The sequence below is a fragment of the Lathamus discolor genome, chromosome 1 (genome assembly GCF_037157495.1).
Source record: "Lathamus discolor isolate bLatDis1 chromosome 1, bLatDis1.hap1, whole genome shotgun sequence".
Classification (NCBI taxonomy): Eukaryota; Metazoa; Chordata; class Aves; order Psittaciformes; family Psittacidae; genus Lathamus; species Lathamus discolor.
The window spans coordinates 138,646,127-138,663,039 of NC_088884.1; the positions used below are offsets into that span (position 1 = coordinate 138,646,127).

Genomic DNA, 16,913 nt, shown 5'->3' on the forward strand with positions numbered 1-16,913 from the left:
CTTAAGTAAGAAGCAGTATTGCATCATTGTGTCAAAAATTAAGAGCAAACAGAAAAGTCTGTACTTTCCTTGCCCTTAATGTCAGTTTAATCAAGCTTCAGATAGGAAATAGTGGAGCAGGGCTCAACTAACAAAAATGGGGAGAGGATTAGAAGGAGTCAGATCAGTTCTGTAGAGACACAGAGACATCATGACTAATAGATTAAAAATGAGCCAGAAGAAAATGCTCTACCTGTCTGTCTGTATCTGTGTGTAAGTGTATACTTACATAAATCTGTATGTTTACAGAATTCTTTTTTTTTTTTTTCAAAATTCATTTTCTTTTTTTATGTGTTTCTGAGTCATGATCTAACATTTTGAAACATTATTGTACCATTGCCATTTTAGTGTATTTGAGGACTATGTATTCTTTTCTTCTCTTGCTGTGGATGGAGATGATGCTGTCTATTCAGTTTTAGTGTTTATTAATGGAACTTTGTATTTGAATGTCCAGACTGAAAATTCCAGAATTAATTCTGGAACTAATTTTGTATTTCACTGAAACAATTCGGTTTCTTTGTTATTTTCCAACATTTCTGTCTCTTCTGTAGATGATTTATCTTTTGTCACGTTTTTTTGTTAGTTATCCGTTGAAGACTGCTGTGACCGCAAGCTGAAGGCCATACTTTGAAGCCTAGCACTTTTATTTTTAACAAGAAAGTAAACCACTGGACAAATCAGATATTTACAGATTGCACAATATGCTACTTTGGTACACAGACTACACAGCCTGCACACTGTTAGGATATGATTTTTTCTGTGATAATGTGCCATTTATGGCTTCATGTAGAATGTGCTGATGGTGAATTTTAAGTATCCTTTGACTTATGAATTCAATTTTATTCTCAAGTTGCAGCAACTAAGAGCAGATTTTTAATTTATTGGGGATTTTTTTTATGTATTGAACTATCAATGTGTTCAGTATCCTAATACACATTGGTCAGTGTTATTGTACTTGCGGAGGATGCTTTGTGATCAGGTATGTCACTGTACTTATTCTTTGAGTCATTGAATTTGTGTAGAAGGTTTGAAGGTTTTGTACTCTTGCTTTACAGTGCCAGGAAATTTACATTAAGCACACTGGAGTATAAATAATCCTGTCCCAAAGATAAATTATCTGAAGCTACCCTGAAATCCTGTACTCAAAGACTGCCATTCTTTGTGTGCATTATTCTGTAAATTAATGTATTTTTTACTCTGAATTACATTAAATGTTTTGTTAATGAATAGTATCTAGCATAAAGGATGAGGTTTAGAAAAAGACAGAAATAGATATCAGAATTAGCAAAGCCCTCATCCTGCCATTACCTAGGCATGTACTTCAGTTTACATATGTGAACCATGTCATGTTGATTTAGGGATTTAACGAACACAATACGAAGAAAACCTAAGTAAGGAGTGTATAACAGGAATGATATGAACACTCTCTCTCCCCCTCCTGGTCTGTCTGCTACGGAGAACTGTGTGTCAGAGTGACCATAGTTCCATACAAGAAATGCATAATAAATCACGGTGCTATCAAAATGCTGCAGTCTACAGTAGTATTTCAGGACTAGGTGAACACTGCTTGATATGGCTTGTCATGGTTTATGAACTGCATTTGAAGCTTATCCTGGTGGTTGGAATTTGAAGAAGACTGTCTTGAGGAGAGCCATTGTCTCTATGAGCTTTATGATGCCAGACTGAATGGAAGAGCATAAGGGATTCACTTCTGCCCATATCTAAGAAGTTATGAGGTTTCCTAAGGTCGTGTTGGTTCAGCATGCAAGCACTGCAATTTTCTGAGAGCCCAGTGTGTATATTTTGTGAAAACTGGTTCCATTCTTTCAAATGGCAGGAGTATCTGTTCATAGATGAGGACAGAAGTACCAACAAGTCTTTAAATATTACCTGTCTCTTATTGTACAACATCTTTGAAGTAAGGTAGAATAATAATATTTTTTTTTCCCAACTTACCCTTTTAATTTGATTAGAGAAGATAGATTCCAATCATTTTGGTGCCTGTCAGCACTGCAAGTGATTGGAGTTAATTGAGTGTTACTCAGATGAGTGTTTGAGATTGATGGACACTGTGTTCATTTACAGCAGCTGAGCAAATAATTATTCAGTAGGCTTGAGCATTGTTTTTTCTTTATTATGAAATACATTTAAGTGTCAAAAATCACGTCTGTTAGTATTTCTTATTTTACCAGCTCTAAAAACTTGAGTGATATTTTGCAAATACAGTTTCATGAATCTTCTCTCATTTTTTTTGGGGGGGTGGGGGGAAGCTGGAATTGATTAGTCTTGTTCTTGCAGGTAGCTAGTTTGCCTGCTGCTATTGCAAGGTAGCTTTAAGCTTGTTCTGTTTAGTTTCAGGTGAATTGGCCACGTATAGGCGATATTCTGCTTATAGTGGCTCAGCACAGCAGTTCCTGTGTCTCTCCCAGTTTCTGTGATAATTTTGGAGGGAATGGCGAGGATTGAAGGAAAAGGCAGCTGTGGTACAGCAGACAAATATTGCAGTGGCTTTCTGAAACCAAACCAGAATACAAGCGTCTTTTATCCCCCACTTTAAACAGCATACAGTACTTGTCCTATTTTCAGCTACATTTTACTGCTTAACAGGTAGGAAGTGAGGAGAAGTAGTAAAGGTTCAACACAAGACACCAGAAAAACTACTTTTTGCTGTAAAATATGGTCTGATTTCTGTGTGCCATTTAGCAATGCTGTAGTCTGAGGCTGTAGCCTTTTTGTGCTGTGGTTTACACACAACTGGTTTTGTATAGCTCCATTGTATCACTTAAGCCACAGTTGGCTTGCTTTCAGTATTAATAATAATAATTTACTTCTCTGACTTAAGTAGAGTAGGATGGCTTACTGGTGGAAATCCAGTTTATATCATCTCAGATTCTTAGTACCCACAGCCAGAGCAGTAACCAAATTACCTGTAAAGTATCTGAAAGTTTAGATGCTAGTACTGTCTATTTGCAGAAGGCTATTTTGTTAAAGAAATAGCAGAAGTGCTGAGTTGTTGATCTGATTGGGAGTAGAAGACAGTTCTGAAAAGCTTCCTTTCTATCTGTGGTCAGTTTGCCAGTGTGTTGTGAGTTGGTCCCTTAATTTCTCATGTTCCCAGTGCTTGACCTATTTAGGTGTTGACATGAACGTACTTCTTAATGCTCATTCTTTGGCACTTCTGTGCAGGGTATCTTCCATAGTCACCTTTGTCCTGCTTTCAACTACTTCTTTTCATGCACAAATTCAGCACTCTCTCTGTGCCAGTTGCCTTCTACTTTGTGTGTCTGCTTTTGTCCAATTTGAAATACTGCCTGGTGTCACTCATATCTGTTCATAGGTATTTAGTTAGCTCAGTATGGCTGAATCACAGCTTTAGATCTTCCCACTTTTTACCCCTTCCACACAGTTGCTGAGGGTAATCACTAGTCTCTATGTCATTGAGGCCTGAAATCTAAAAATTTTCTATGATGTGATTGATCTTAGAACCAGGTGTTGTAGTGCTGCAGATTCTGAGCACAGAGGGCTTTTATCTATACTTATTTCTTAATCCGTCACACGGAATCCCTTGTTCAGACTCCCATTGTTATGCTAACATATTTTTGTAACTTTTCCAGTTGCAGCATTGCTCCATTTGTGCTGTGTAGTGATGTCCTACAGAGAGAATCTTCCACTGTTTCAACTGAGTCATTTCTTGCTCACGTGGTTCTTCAGTCTTCTCTTTCACTGGACCTCACACATAAACAGTTTCCTATCACTTTCAAGGCACTTCAAAGCCTATGCTCAACCAGTTATTCTTCCCCCTCCCCCGCACCAAGAGGTCATTTCCTATCTCAGATCTCGTTAGTTTCTTCTTGCATTCTTTCAACTTTTCATACCACTTTCTCCCAAGCTGCCCTTTACGGTTGAAGCTAACTCTCTGTCAATGCCTGTAAAGCTGTTTCATTGTTTCTCATAACTTTGTTTTTTTCTTTTTTTCTTCTTTCTGTGGAGGTTGCAAAATATCACAAACAAGCTTTTGTTGTGCTAAAATCCCTACCTGTAATTCTGACTGGTTTCTTTTCTTCATGTTTCTTATGCCTGTGTTGTTTTTCTGAATCTTGCCTTTTATGTTAAAGTCAAACCTCCTTGCAGAGGATGTGTATCCTGCATAAGCAGTATTGAGTGCCTGCACAATTCAGATGTGATCTGAGATGATCTAAACAAAGAATAATGTTAATAGAACCACCACATAGCACTTCACCAAGAAGGTAAAGGTATTGACTAGTTCTAAAGTTAATTCACCAGTCCTTCACTCTTGCTTTTTCCCAGCAGACTGCACAGACTGCTTGGCTGCTCTGTCATACAGTTTATTGTTACTTCTGATGCCTGAATACCCTATCCAAATACTTTGTCTGCTTCTGCTGTGGTTGTCTCCCTTGTATCTGCAGCTGAGACAAGCTACACTTAGTTCTTTGTCTTGTACCTCTTTATGTCGAATAGATTATAACTATTTTGAGGAACATTACACACCTGTTCTTTGTTATTAATTCCTAGTCTGTCTGTCTATATGGTAATTTGTGATGCTGCATTCCACTTGCAGGAACAATTCTGTTGGCCTAGATTTGAATTGGCTTTTGGGAAAAAAGGCAGGGAATGTACTTTAATTGTTATGATAACTTGTAACAGCTTGTTGTGATAAAAACTGTCCTTGGCAATGGCTTCTAGCATGCGGGTTTTCATTGCCTCCTTTGCTGCTGTGCTCCAGAGGAAAGCTGCTGTTGTTCACTTGCCTTTACGATGGCTAGTGCCAGGATCTGTGCTGACATTGCAAAATGTCATTCTCTGATAAAAGCTGGACTGCAGGAATAGGATTTTTCTCTTCACAGTGCATGCTGTGGGAAGTTCGCTTTACAAAGCATGGTTTCTGGATGCCCTTTTTGCAGCGGCATCTCCAAGCTGTTTAGCAAAAACCAGACCTATTCCTGGGAAAAGCGTTGCCCTTACTCCCTTTTAATAGGGGTTACAGCACTGACAAAATAGCTATTGAGAAAAGCCACGTGCTTTTGATAGTAAGTGAATGTAACTTCCCTGCCTGTTGATCTTGGCCTTCATTATTTTTATAATGTTGGTTTATGACTTGAAATTTCATCCAGTCTTATATAGTCTGGGTGGTTATTTCAACCACTGTGGAGAGCGCACATCCAAACCACTTCTTGTTGGACTGTTTTGGAGTGTCATTAACTGGCATGCAGGAAGTACTGCATAAGATTTCACCTTCTTGAGTAATAGTAGTGTCTCTATTGTAGAGGGTTATCCCCACAAAGCGTGACACCCTTGAGACCGGTAAGTAAACAGAAGCTCTTTTAGTAAGTTCTTAACAGTTGTTGATGCTCTTCCATCTTCAGTGTAGCAGGTGACTGATATTTGGAGTTGTACGACTGCCTCATCAGAAAGCTAAACTGGTAGTTGTGCTCTTTTTTCATGTAGGATGATATATCTTACAGGAGTTGCAGGGTAGAAACCAAACCCAGATAAGTCTTCTTGCCATCAGTATTGAGGCTTGGAAGCATAGCAGGAAAACCATGGAAATAAAGAGACCAAACAGTAACTGTGCAGTTAATCTTTCTTTAAAAAACATTGCCCATACTGAATGCGCAGGTATTGTATTTGAGACTTGATAGCTTACTTATAAAAGGAAACTGTAAAAAAACATATATGCTTGAGTAATGTGCAGCTTTTTCACTGAAGTTGTGGAGCAGTTTTGACTGCTTGAGTCTCTCTAGCTACAAGAAAGCAGATGTAGCTGCTTGAATTTAGAAGGTGCACTTAATGAAGCTGATAAATCACTATTCACAATCTCAAAGCCAAACCCTTAATCCATACCAGTATTCACTCCTGGGTTTTTAATATATGTGTATGTATTTATGTCTGGTTTTTTTTCTTTTGTTCTGAGTTTTCTGGTTCTTTCTGTAGCTTAATGTTTCTTTATGAGTGGCAGTAGCTGAAATAGTCAATTTTCAGTTGAAAAGCAAACCAAAATTTTTTGTATAATTTTTGCTGTGGGAATGTGTATAGATTATATATAATATATATTATCTACTTCCTCTCCTGATGTTCATTTCAAATGGCCAAAATCTATGCTGATGAAATAAAAGCAGAGATTTTGCTGAAGTACTTTACTTACTTTTCTAGCTAATCTTTTCATTATTGGCAGGATTTTAATTATAGTTTGTAATCTACAAAGTATTGAGATAAATCTTGCAAAGGCAAGATTTTATTCATATTGTTGTTCGCATCTGTCACTTTGCATGTTCAAAATAAGGACTGGATATGCACAGATGCAAAATTATGATGTGAAAAGTGATCAGGTTTTTTTCTGAGTTGTGACTATCTAGGTCTCACTCTACTCCCTCACCTTCTGCGGATGTGATTTGCCATATTTCCACTTACCTTGTGCATACATTCTCCAATGTGATTACCTGTACGGTTATAACAATCTGACTGGTTAAAAGGTTCTGGGAGTAGGTGCTGTGCACTTCTGTTCAGTGTATTTCCTGCAGCCCCCTCTTCCACAGTGGCAGTATCAATAATGCAGTATTACACTGAGTTCTAGTTTAATGAATTAAAAAGCTGGATAGAATGAAGAAACATGGGGAAAATATCTTGAAGCTGAATAAGATGAAATCACGTCACACTTGGTAATTCTGAGTTCAGGGGCTCCCTGTGAAACAGATTTCTGAATCAGCTTTTTGCACTCTTGAAAATTCTGTGTGCTCTTCAGGTGAAATTTTGAATCTGAGAGAAAAGCTGGGGTGGGTTTCTGAGTAAAGATAAAATGGCAGGAGTAAGTTTTTATTATTTTTTCCCTGAAATTCACTGGTAATCAGCTGTATTGCAGGCCTGTGGTTTACAAATACAGTTTTTGAGTTCTGAGTCTGGTTTTGGGACTTCCCATTGCTTTTATGTTTGGCCCAGGAAACTAGGCCACTCTTTTCCTGTTCTCAAACAAAATGTGTTGTAGTTAATGTAATCCAGCCAACAATTTAACTATGCATTGCTTGACTTCTCCACACTTTTCACTGTGGAATATCAAATCAGTTGTGAGACTGCTAGACAAAATATCCAAGTAAAATGTTTTTTTATGCTTTGTGAGATTTTTCCCATCCTTACTGATACTATGTTGGAATTTGTGGGAGGTGGGTTACACTGAGAGACAATCATGTAACATGGTATCTGCCTCCCTTTCTTTAACAGCGTGCTGATAAACCTAATCCACTGGCCCATTTTTGTGTCTAATTGAACTTGCATGACAGTGAGACTGATATTGAGGATTCCATTTATTCCCATACAGTAGCTGTTTCTACTTTATTTGAAGTAATTGCTTTTATTTATTAAATGATTTTCTCTCAGACTGTGCACCTGTTTGTCAATACTCAGTTTTTCACTGCCTGGCCCTTCAGTGGTAATCTCTGATTAGTCAGTGTGTTCCCAGCCTTTGGAGTTTGTTATGATCTTTTAGAGGGGAAAAAGATGGAGGAGGATTGCAGTTATCTGTAAATAATTAGGCAGGTGGGCTTTTTATGCCAGCTGTGCAAAGAAGAGGTCAGTGATCTAATCAAATGCCAAATACAAGCTAACGTGTGCCATGATCATTGAACCCTGTAAGGCTAAATATAAATAAGTATGCATTTTGCTGTTACTGTGACTAACACAGCCATAGACCGATTCCATTTTGTTCTGCATGGCTATTTTATCATTAGTTTCATTTGAAAGAGAGAATAGTAAACTATTTTTTATGGTTATGCAGTGACATTAAATGGTGAGATTTATGAAAAACTAACAGAAGTAGTGATAAGTATTAATTTTTTTTGTAAGCAGTAAAAACAAAATAATTGCTCAGAAAGATCTGTTGTAACAAAAGAATATTGTCTAAATCTGGCTGCTGCTGTGCTTGCTCATACAGTGTCTAAACAAAGATAGGGCTTTTATTAATTTAGTTTTGGAAACAAAGTACTTCTAGAAAAGACAGTTATAGTGATTTTCCTAACCTAATTTTCGACAAATTTTAGGGATCTGTATTTCCCCTTCTTAAAATGAAATGTGAAATATTTTTCAGGAAATGCAAATTTAAGAGAATATAATGTATGAATCCATAAAATCTGAACGTTTTGGACCCACTCAAAACTGGATTTTCAGAAAGAATCCAACTTTCCTGATCATTCTTCTAGCATAGTTTCCTTTTCAGGTTATTGCTCTCAAACTTCTTTACTGTTACAGCTGCATGCTGCTAGAATCTTAGTTGTCTGATCATCCTGTATATTTGCCTGTGCTTGGTGACTGATAGGTACCTATGCTACCTGTCCTTTTCTGCAGGGAAACTAGTGTTCAGAAAGGAGGCTAATATACATCTGAGTTCCTTTTTCACATGGTTTGCACTTCTACAATATGACTACATGTATGTGCTTGGACATTATACTAAAGTTCACTTGAGTGGAAGATAGCATAGATACAGTGGGTTGAAAATGTGATCCTATGTAAGATGCATTGTGTGAAGAATATATGCAGCCTCAGGATGTATTATGGACCCTCAAAGTCAGAGAGGTCTTCAGGAGGCATAGGACAAATAGATCTGGTGAAGAAGTAGGTAGTATGTCCACCAAGACAGATACTACAAGTGAATAAAGTGTTCTTGGGAGAAACCAGGGAGCACTGACTCTTGAGTCCTGCTGAAGTTGGGGGTGAGCTGCTGCTACCACCCATTGCCAGACTGCAAGTTCACATATATCAGGTGAGATGAGTAGTAGGATTATGCCTTTGGTTGGCTGATTCCTGAGGGAGAGGAAGATGGCTGGGTGCTGAAGTGTAAGCTTTCAAATGGAGGACCACCCTCTGCAGGTATGTGACAAGAGGCTAGCAATTGGATCTGTTGTTATACATGCAGCAAGATACTTGGAAAAAGGTAGTTACTAATTTTATGATGTTAAACTATTATGTATTAGATTATTTTTAACAGTTATAAATGATGCATCTTGAAGGATTTTAACACAGTTTTTCTTTTTTTTTTTTCTTTTCAAAAAAGTTCTTTAAACAACTCCTGTAATGCATGTTATGATAAAAACTTGCATGTTTAATGCTGAAAGGTAAGAGAATAGAAGTGTCTGGGTCTGCTGAGACTATTCCTTTGCTTTGCGTTCAAATAATCTATGAGCTCCTCTTCCTTTTTTATCTTAATTTATTAGGGTGGTTGGTGTTCTATGGCAACCTGAATTTTCTTGCTCTGGGTGAATTTGACTGTAGCGACACTTTGATAAATTTCTTCTCAGACAATGCACTGCTACTGTGAAGTTGTTGCCTAGAGTAGCACCTTCAAACTCAGTCTGCGCTTTTCATACATTTGGTCGTGTCTGCTGATTTCACTCACTGACTTCTTTTTTTCCCTCCTATTTGTACTGTAAAGGCAACACATAAATCTTTGTTCAATCTGTTCCATTTAAGCCCATTAAAACACTTCTCTGTTGCACTGCCTTGGGCTCTCATTTACACTACAGCAAGGCAAGTTTTCTTTCCAGTTATAACCACTATAGAAGAGCACAGAAAACTGAATTTTAAAGTTAAATAGGCCCTCAGTTTTCAAGGTGTCTTGAACATCGTTTACAGAAGTAAAATAATGAAGGCCTTGTTTTGACCTGCAGAATCTTCCCCTGATAACAGTGCCTCTCAAGGAATAAGCAGAGTTTTAGAGTGAAGTAATCTCTAAAATGCATTTATTTGTCTCTTTGTTCCTTCTGTCCCTTCACTGTTTGTTTGCCTCATACACCAGTTATTCATAACCTTTGGGAGTCACTGAGTTATCACAGTCCAGGTGGTAATTCGTCTCCCATACACCGCAGGGCAAGGGCAAGCCTCCCTCTTGCATATCTGTTTCTTGATCCTTCCAGTTCTTCTCCCACCTGGAGAGGTGGGAGAATTGAGAGAGATTCAGGTTGCCCTAGAATATCTGCCTTTCACACTTGTCAAGGATAAAGTGCCAAATTTTACAAACTTTCCTGCAAGATGGGTGGTATCAGTTGCAGAAACAAGGGAGGAGCCTGTAACTCACACAGTTGGCTGCTGTGAAATTAAAATGAACAAAAGCAAACAATCCAAGCAGGAAAGCCTTCCACTTTTATTTTATTTGAAACCAAAATGGACTGTCTGCACTGAGCATTTGTACTAAGTAGACTAGTAGTGACTCCATTGGCTCAAGCAGGAGTTTGAACCACTGTCTCCTTCTCTGTTCTGTCTGTCCACTCGTGTAACTGAGAAGTGAACAATCAACACCAAGTGTCTAAGTCTAGTCTCCAGCTCTTTTTTTCCCTGCAGAAGAACTGCTGAGTTGCTCATTGAAGCCCTCATAGAGCAGCCATGAAGGAAAGATCACATCTGCCATCAACTAGAGAGACTTGCCCTTAGAATCAGGGTCCTGATCTGGAGCTGTGACAAATACAACAGAGAAAAGGCTGTTACTTTGCTCATTTGTCTGGAGTGCAGGAACTGGATTGTTTGAAAAACAGTATTTCATTGCATCTGTAATAGCTATCTCCCTCAAGTTTTACTGTGTCAAGTATTATCTTGTTAAAAGGCTATGGGCTTTCCATTATTTATTTATTTACTTATTTGCCTTTCTTCTCTGGCCATAAGTCTACTGAGAAAATAAAAAAAAAAAAAAGCTTTCTTCAGGCTTTGATAAGTAAAGTGCAATTACTTTAGAAATTTCCTTCCTGATTATGATTATATGTACTTTTGTGTGTATGTAGGTAGATAAATGAGGCAGATGGTAACAGTTCTGCGATCTGTGATGTTTACTTCCTGCATATTCATGAATTTTTCAAAATCTGAAACTTCTTTAAGGATCTTAAATTCCGTGTTGTACAGTTTGGGGGGAAAATATAGTTTATTTTGTTTGCTTCTTAGAGTTGTAGAATCACTGTCTTAACAAACATAGCCTAGCCCTGAAGTATTAAGGGTGCCCTTACATTTATGTCTAGGGCTCCCAGAGGTGGTTGCTGTGCAGGAACCAAATTACAGCAAGTTCCCATCAAGTCTCCTCTTCCTTAACTAATCAGTGTGCGTCTAGGGAGAGAAAGCTGTGTGTGTCTTTCATCAGCCTGCAATTTCTCAATTTGGGGTTATAGGCTGTTGTAATACAAAAGAGAACAGAAGACTTTGAATTTATGTATGAATTAAAAATTGTTGGCTTGCAGACTTTGGTAAATGTATACATAGATATGGTTGTTTCTCTGTTTTTAGGAATATACTATAGATATAATTTTTGCCCAGACTTGGTATGACAGTCGTCTAAAATTTAACAGCTCAATGAAGGTGCTTATGCTTAATAGCAATATGGTTGGAAAAATTTGGATTCCAGACACTTTCTTCCGGAACTCAAGGAAATCTGATGCTCACTGGATTACGACTCCAAATCGTTTGCTTCGAATCTGGAGTGATGGAAGAGTATTATACACTCTAAGGTGGGTTTTTACTAACTGGGTAGAAAAAAAATAAAACTCTTATGACAAAGAATATGGAAATAATGAATATGGATCAAGTCGTTGGTATCTCTTTTGTTATGGACTGCAGGAATTTGCAAGGAATTTACAAAAGGAGAAAATGAAAATATTTGATCATGAAAAACATGAAATTTGTAGTATCGAAACATATTGCGTAGATAATTGGGTAAAGAGAATTGAAGAGGTTAGCAAATTTTGATCTCATTTAGGCAAGATTAAAAAAAGATGTTACATATCATGTAGCACCGTGGTGGTCTGTCATTAACATATTGCAGATCTAACAATAAATCGTTTTGCAGACTTCCTGTTCTAAATAGTTCAGTATCTGATTTTCACCAAATTATATTCTGTAAGCAAAATATGAAATGCTTCAGATAATAAAACTCATAAGACATTTGATTAAAGATAAAGCCCCAGTCCTGCGTATGCTTTTTAATATGTTTTCCCTTGCAAGCTATTAAAATCAACAATTCTGTTCATTTAAATTGGGCATAAGCAAACATGTTGATGATAATTCTTTCTGGTAAATGGGAGATCTTGGGCTGGCTTTAAGTTTTGTGTCACTTTTCAAACAGTTCTTGAAAGACTGTAGTCTACAGAAAGCATTTTAGGGTCATCTCTCAATTTTGAGTATGCCTAAAACATGTTGCTATAGATTAGGAGCTGATCAGGAAGCAGTCCATGCAGAGGGTGCTCTAAATCTGATTCTGCTCTTGAGAGTTTGCTTATTTAAAACAAAAAGTAGCACCCTTTAATTACTTTTCAGTCATTTATGCTGTTTTCATATGCAAGCTAGTTGTGTTGTATGAGCAATTTATAGAAGTCTTCTCTATCAGAAGCAGGAAGAATAAGAATGTTTTAAAAGGATTCTCCTCGCTGAATTTTTTCTTAGTGTGTTTCATTTCAGAATATACAAATATATCTGAAGAGCATTTTTTAAACAGTTTATTATACTGGCATTTATAAAAATCTCTAGAGAGCCTCTTCGTTAACATGCTAATGTTTTTTTTCCTTTTGTAGCTGACATACTTGGACTTTACATTTCCATTGACCATTCAGTTTCAGTGTACAGTGTCTTTTAAATGGGGTCTAAGTAACACAAAGAAACAAGTGCAACCCCCAAAAACCACAAAAACAAAAAAACCCTAGTGAGCTTTCCCAGAGCAGTAGGTTAGAACTAATGTTCTAGAGTGTGAGCTATGAAGTGCAGTGAGCTAGTAATAAGCTAGCAGAACAGGTATTCATCCAGTACTGCAGCATGCAAATATCTGTATAGGTGAGGACATGGCCTGAATTTGGCCTCAGGTAGAATAACATTGAGAGGTTCATATGTTGGTTATTGAAGGAACAATAATAGGATCTGACAGTGTTCCAGGTTCACGGGCTCCCCTGTACCATGGTCTATCCATTGCATCCATCAATGCAGTGATTCCAAATCTAGTTGTGTTGCTTTTAATAAAAGTCTGGTTTTGTTTTCTTTTTCTTTAAGCATTTGACTATCCAAAGGTTGAAAATGAAAAACAAAGGCAATAAATGTAGTAAAAAAATACTGTTGTTTGAAAAGCATCTTCAGAGGAATGCAACTCTTCTATCTAGAAATGTGGGGATGTTTGCCAACGTCCCATCCCCCTTATAAACCTCTCTCTTGGTCAAGACAAATTTCTAGGAAGGTCCAGTGACACTTTGTGTAGAATAACTACTTTGTTCACAGACTTCTAGAGCTTTCTGGCACCGTGTGGCAGAATCTTCCTCTCCCCACCCCTTTTTGTTCAGTATGTAAGTATTGCATACAGTCAAGTATGTAAGTATTATATTAATTTTCAAAGTTGATTTTGGAAGACATTCTGACTTTCTTCATAGTGTTACCAACAGGAGGTATTTAAATGCAAAGAAAGCAGTTTGGAGTCTAGCCCCTTACTCTAGCTTCCTAGTGAAAGTTAGCAGAACTGGATTTTGCATTGGTTGCTTGGAAGCTCTTCAGAAATCTGTGATAGTATTTTCAAAAGTAGCAATTGATTCAGTTGATACCATTACAGTCCTAAATTACTTCTAAAACATATATTAGTTGCATGAATGCAACTAACTACTTGATGCCTTAGAAGTTAAATGAGTAGAAATACGGAAGTCTGCTCTTCCATATCCAAGCTACTGCCTTCGCCATGAATATAGAACAAGGGCAAGAATGTCCTCGCTTTCCTCTCACGTGTATGTATCTGCCTGATACAATGATGCCAAATGCAGTTTGACTTGAAAAATGCATTCTTCAGAAAATTCATTTTTTTGCTGTCATAAACTTCCCCTCCTTGCCCTGCCTTCAGTCCCTCCCTATTTTATCCCCTATTTCTGGTAGGCAGCTGAAGGATTCTCCCAAATCAACTGAATTTTTTTTTAAATGGCTTGAAATGGCATTTGAAACAACACTTGTCCTCAGGTTGCATATCATGATAGTTTTTGTTCTTTGGCAGTGATGCTGGATGCTTTTGCAGATACACAGTTGGCTATGCATAACATTCATTAATTGACAAAGCTGATTTCTGTGCATGTGCTTTACTATCTAGTCTGGAGTGTCTGGATGCTTGATTGTAATCTTTTTTCTTTTTTTTTTTTCCCCCTTTTTAATTAGGCTGACAATTAATGCTGAATGTTATCTTCAGCTTCATAACTTTCCTATGGATGAACACTCCTGTCCACTGGAGTTTTCAAGCTGTAGGTGGTAAAATACATTTTTGTTGGTTTTGGGTTGGGTTGGGTTTTTTTTTTCCCTTTACATTCAGGTGTTAAATTTCCTTAAATCCCAGGAGCAAGAGAGCAAGGGTTAACTTTTTAAAGCCTTGTAGTGAAGAAAAGAACTGACCTATTTTTTTTTTCATTAGATTTATTGCATTATTTAGTGCATTATTAAATGCAGTAATGAATGAGTTAAATTTCATGCATTTCATTTAGGTGCAACTTTAAAAATAATCTTATTGCTTAAGAGTCTGATGCAGTGCCCATTCCAGTTAATGGAAATCTATTGCCCTGGAAGAACTTTATTTTTTATGCCTGCTAGACTTGCCAGCTTTGAATTAGTTCCATGTGGTATACTTAAAAGGAAAAATAAGATCTGTCTTCTTCAACTTTTTCCTGTAAATGCTTCATCAGTATAAGAAGTCCTCCTTTCAGTGGGACTTATGTGAGCAAGAAACACAACTTTCAGGATTAATTTCTTTAGTATAAACTATATTTAAAAAAAATAATCTAAGGGGATTGTGCTATTACTGGCAAAAGGAACCCAAACCACCTGAAGACAGCTAAATGACTTATTCCTAAATGTGAAACCTAATAGGCAATGAAATCAAACTTCAGTGATTCTTTTTAAATTAATGTTTTCATTTAATACTTTCTTCTTGAGTGCTTCTAGCTAAATGAGCTTTGGTAGCTCCATTGATTAAGTAGTTGTGCAACACAAGTGAGTCTCCCTTAATTTCATTTCTGCCTTTCTATAAGATAACGTGTGGTAACATGTGAGGCATGTGAAAATCAAGAAGGTTGCACTTCGTTAAAGCTGAAGTACTGGATAGTGAATCAGGCCACAAACATCCATTCTGAGAGTAATAGACAAAGAATAAACATTAGTAGGAATTTTATAAACATGTATACTCAAGCTCTTTGTGGTCTTTTAATGATAATGTATATTACATTTGTGTATTAATTCATAGTGATAATTCTGAGCCAGTTTTTCTATCTGAGTTATAGAATATTGTGTAGATACTTACAAAACATTTGTATTTACATAGTTTTTGATTGATCATATATATTTCTAGCTTGGCTTAGTACTGAGGCTAGATGTTTTGTGGTTAAATTTTGCATGTATCAGGTGGACTGTATATTGGCTTTCTGTCTGATCCACTTTATGTGTAGCCCTAGTTTATAAACAGTTTAAAAAGTTTATAAACAGCTTCAGAGATTACAAAATATGTGTCGGTATACACTGTGGCTGAATGCTTGATTTGCTCTGTTTTGTCCTAGATGGATATCCCAGAAATGAAATTGAATACAAATGGAAGAAAACCTCTGTTGAAGTGGCGGATCCAAAATACTGGAGATTGTATCAGTTTGCATTTGTAGGGTTACGAAATACAACTGAAATTTCTCATACCTTGTCTGGTAAGGCAAAGTGTTAAATGTTAGTTCATGTAATATGTGTGTAAAACAAGACTAACAGATGAAGATAGAACTGAAAACCATTCTCAGTGTCATGTATTTTTTTTTTCTAATTTATAGGTGATTATATTATTATGACAATCTTCTTTGATCTCAGCAGACGTATGGGGTATTTTACTATTCAGACGTACATTCCTTGTATACTCACAGTTGTTCTTTCGTGGGTATCATTTTGGATCAATAAGGATGCAGTTCCTGCAAGAACTTCTCTCGGTAAGAACATATTTTTTCAACCTTGAAGGGTCTGGCACTCCCCAGGAATACAAACCTGCAGCAGGGAATAAATTGAACACAGTTTATTCCCCTTCACATTGTGACCATTGGTCACCCTTTCTCTTGAACTGCAGGATTAAGAGTAGAAGGAACCTGCTGTGATTGCACCGCAAATTTGCCTTTAATCTCATGGGAATTTTCGTGCTCCCCCTTCAGCAGTACTAACCTTTATCTATTTGAGATGTACTACAAATGTTTGCAATATTGTATTTACAGCTCCCTGCAGTTAACTCTGAGCTCCTATTGTATGAACATGCAGAAGCCATTGTCTGACAGATTGCAGGATGACTTTTCTCACATGCAGATGTTCTGGTGGAGAAGAGAATACCAGACAAAGCAATTTTATGGGAAATAATGATAAGTTAAGACAAGAAAGCCAAAACTAAGCATGGTCCATCATGGCAAGCAGTTGTGATGCCAAGGTCCTTTTGACAGCCCTCTGTGTGCCATTTGAATAGCAAAGAGGACTGGGAAAGTCCAGGTGTCCTTTTGTCTTCTCTGAACAGAGGTCAGTCAGGGAAATGCTCTGTGTGACTTCTTGCCTGGAGGCTGTGCTGGGGTCTGCTGTGCTGAAAAGGCTTGGGCCTTTTTCTTCCATGTATGTTGGAAGATCCTGCCACTTCGTGGTTTCCCAAAGCAAAAGGTTTGAGACAGCTCAAGGTATTTAAATGTTTAACTACATGGAGAAATTCCCAATTGATTTTCAAAAGCATCTAGTGGGATCCAAGCACTTTTAAAAAACTGTGGTTATCTGTTTGCCCTTTTAGGCCCATGATTTCATTGGGAAATCTGTTGTAAAATCACCACTGCTTTCCTGCTGTGGGATCAGTCCATAGCAACCCTGATTCCATGCTTTGATTTAAATGCCAC

General features: G+C 37.3%; 1 protein-coding gene across 7 annotated transcripts in view; it reads left to right on the top strand.

Annotated features, from left to right (window-relative positions):
* The window catches only part of GABRG1 (gamma-aminobutyric acid type A receptor subunit gamma1), a 63,090-nt gene that overhangs the window by 29,832 nt on the left and 16,345 nt on the right, over positions 1 to 16,913 (top strand). For 5 of the 7 annotated variants that reach the window (XM_065697924.1, XM_065697906.1, XM_065697916.1 and 2 more), the window contains 4 exons: positions 11,308 to 11,528; positions 14,191 to 14,273; positions 15,576 to 15,713; positions 15,831 to 15,983. In XM_065697924.1, coding sequence (XP_065553996.1) covers positions 11,308 to 11,528; positions 14,191 to 14,273; positions 15,576 to 15,713; positions 15,831 to 15,983 — 595 coding nt within the window. The remainder of the gene's footprint in view (positions 1 to 11,307; positions 11,529 to 14,190; positions 14,274 to 15,575; positions 15,714 to 15,830; positions 15,984 to 16,913) is intronic. The other 2 variants (XM_065697961.1, XM_065697952.1) reach the window with 1 other exon arrangement.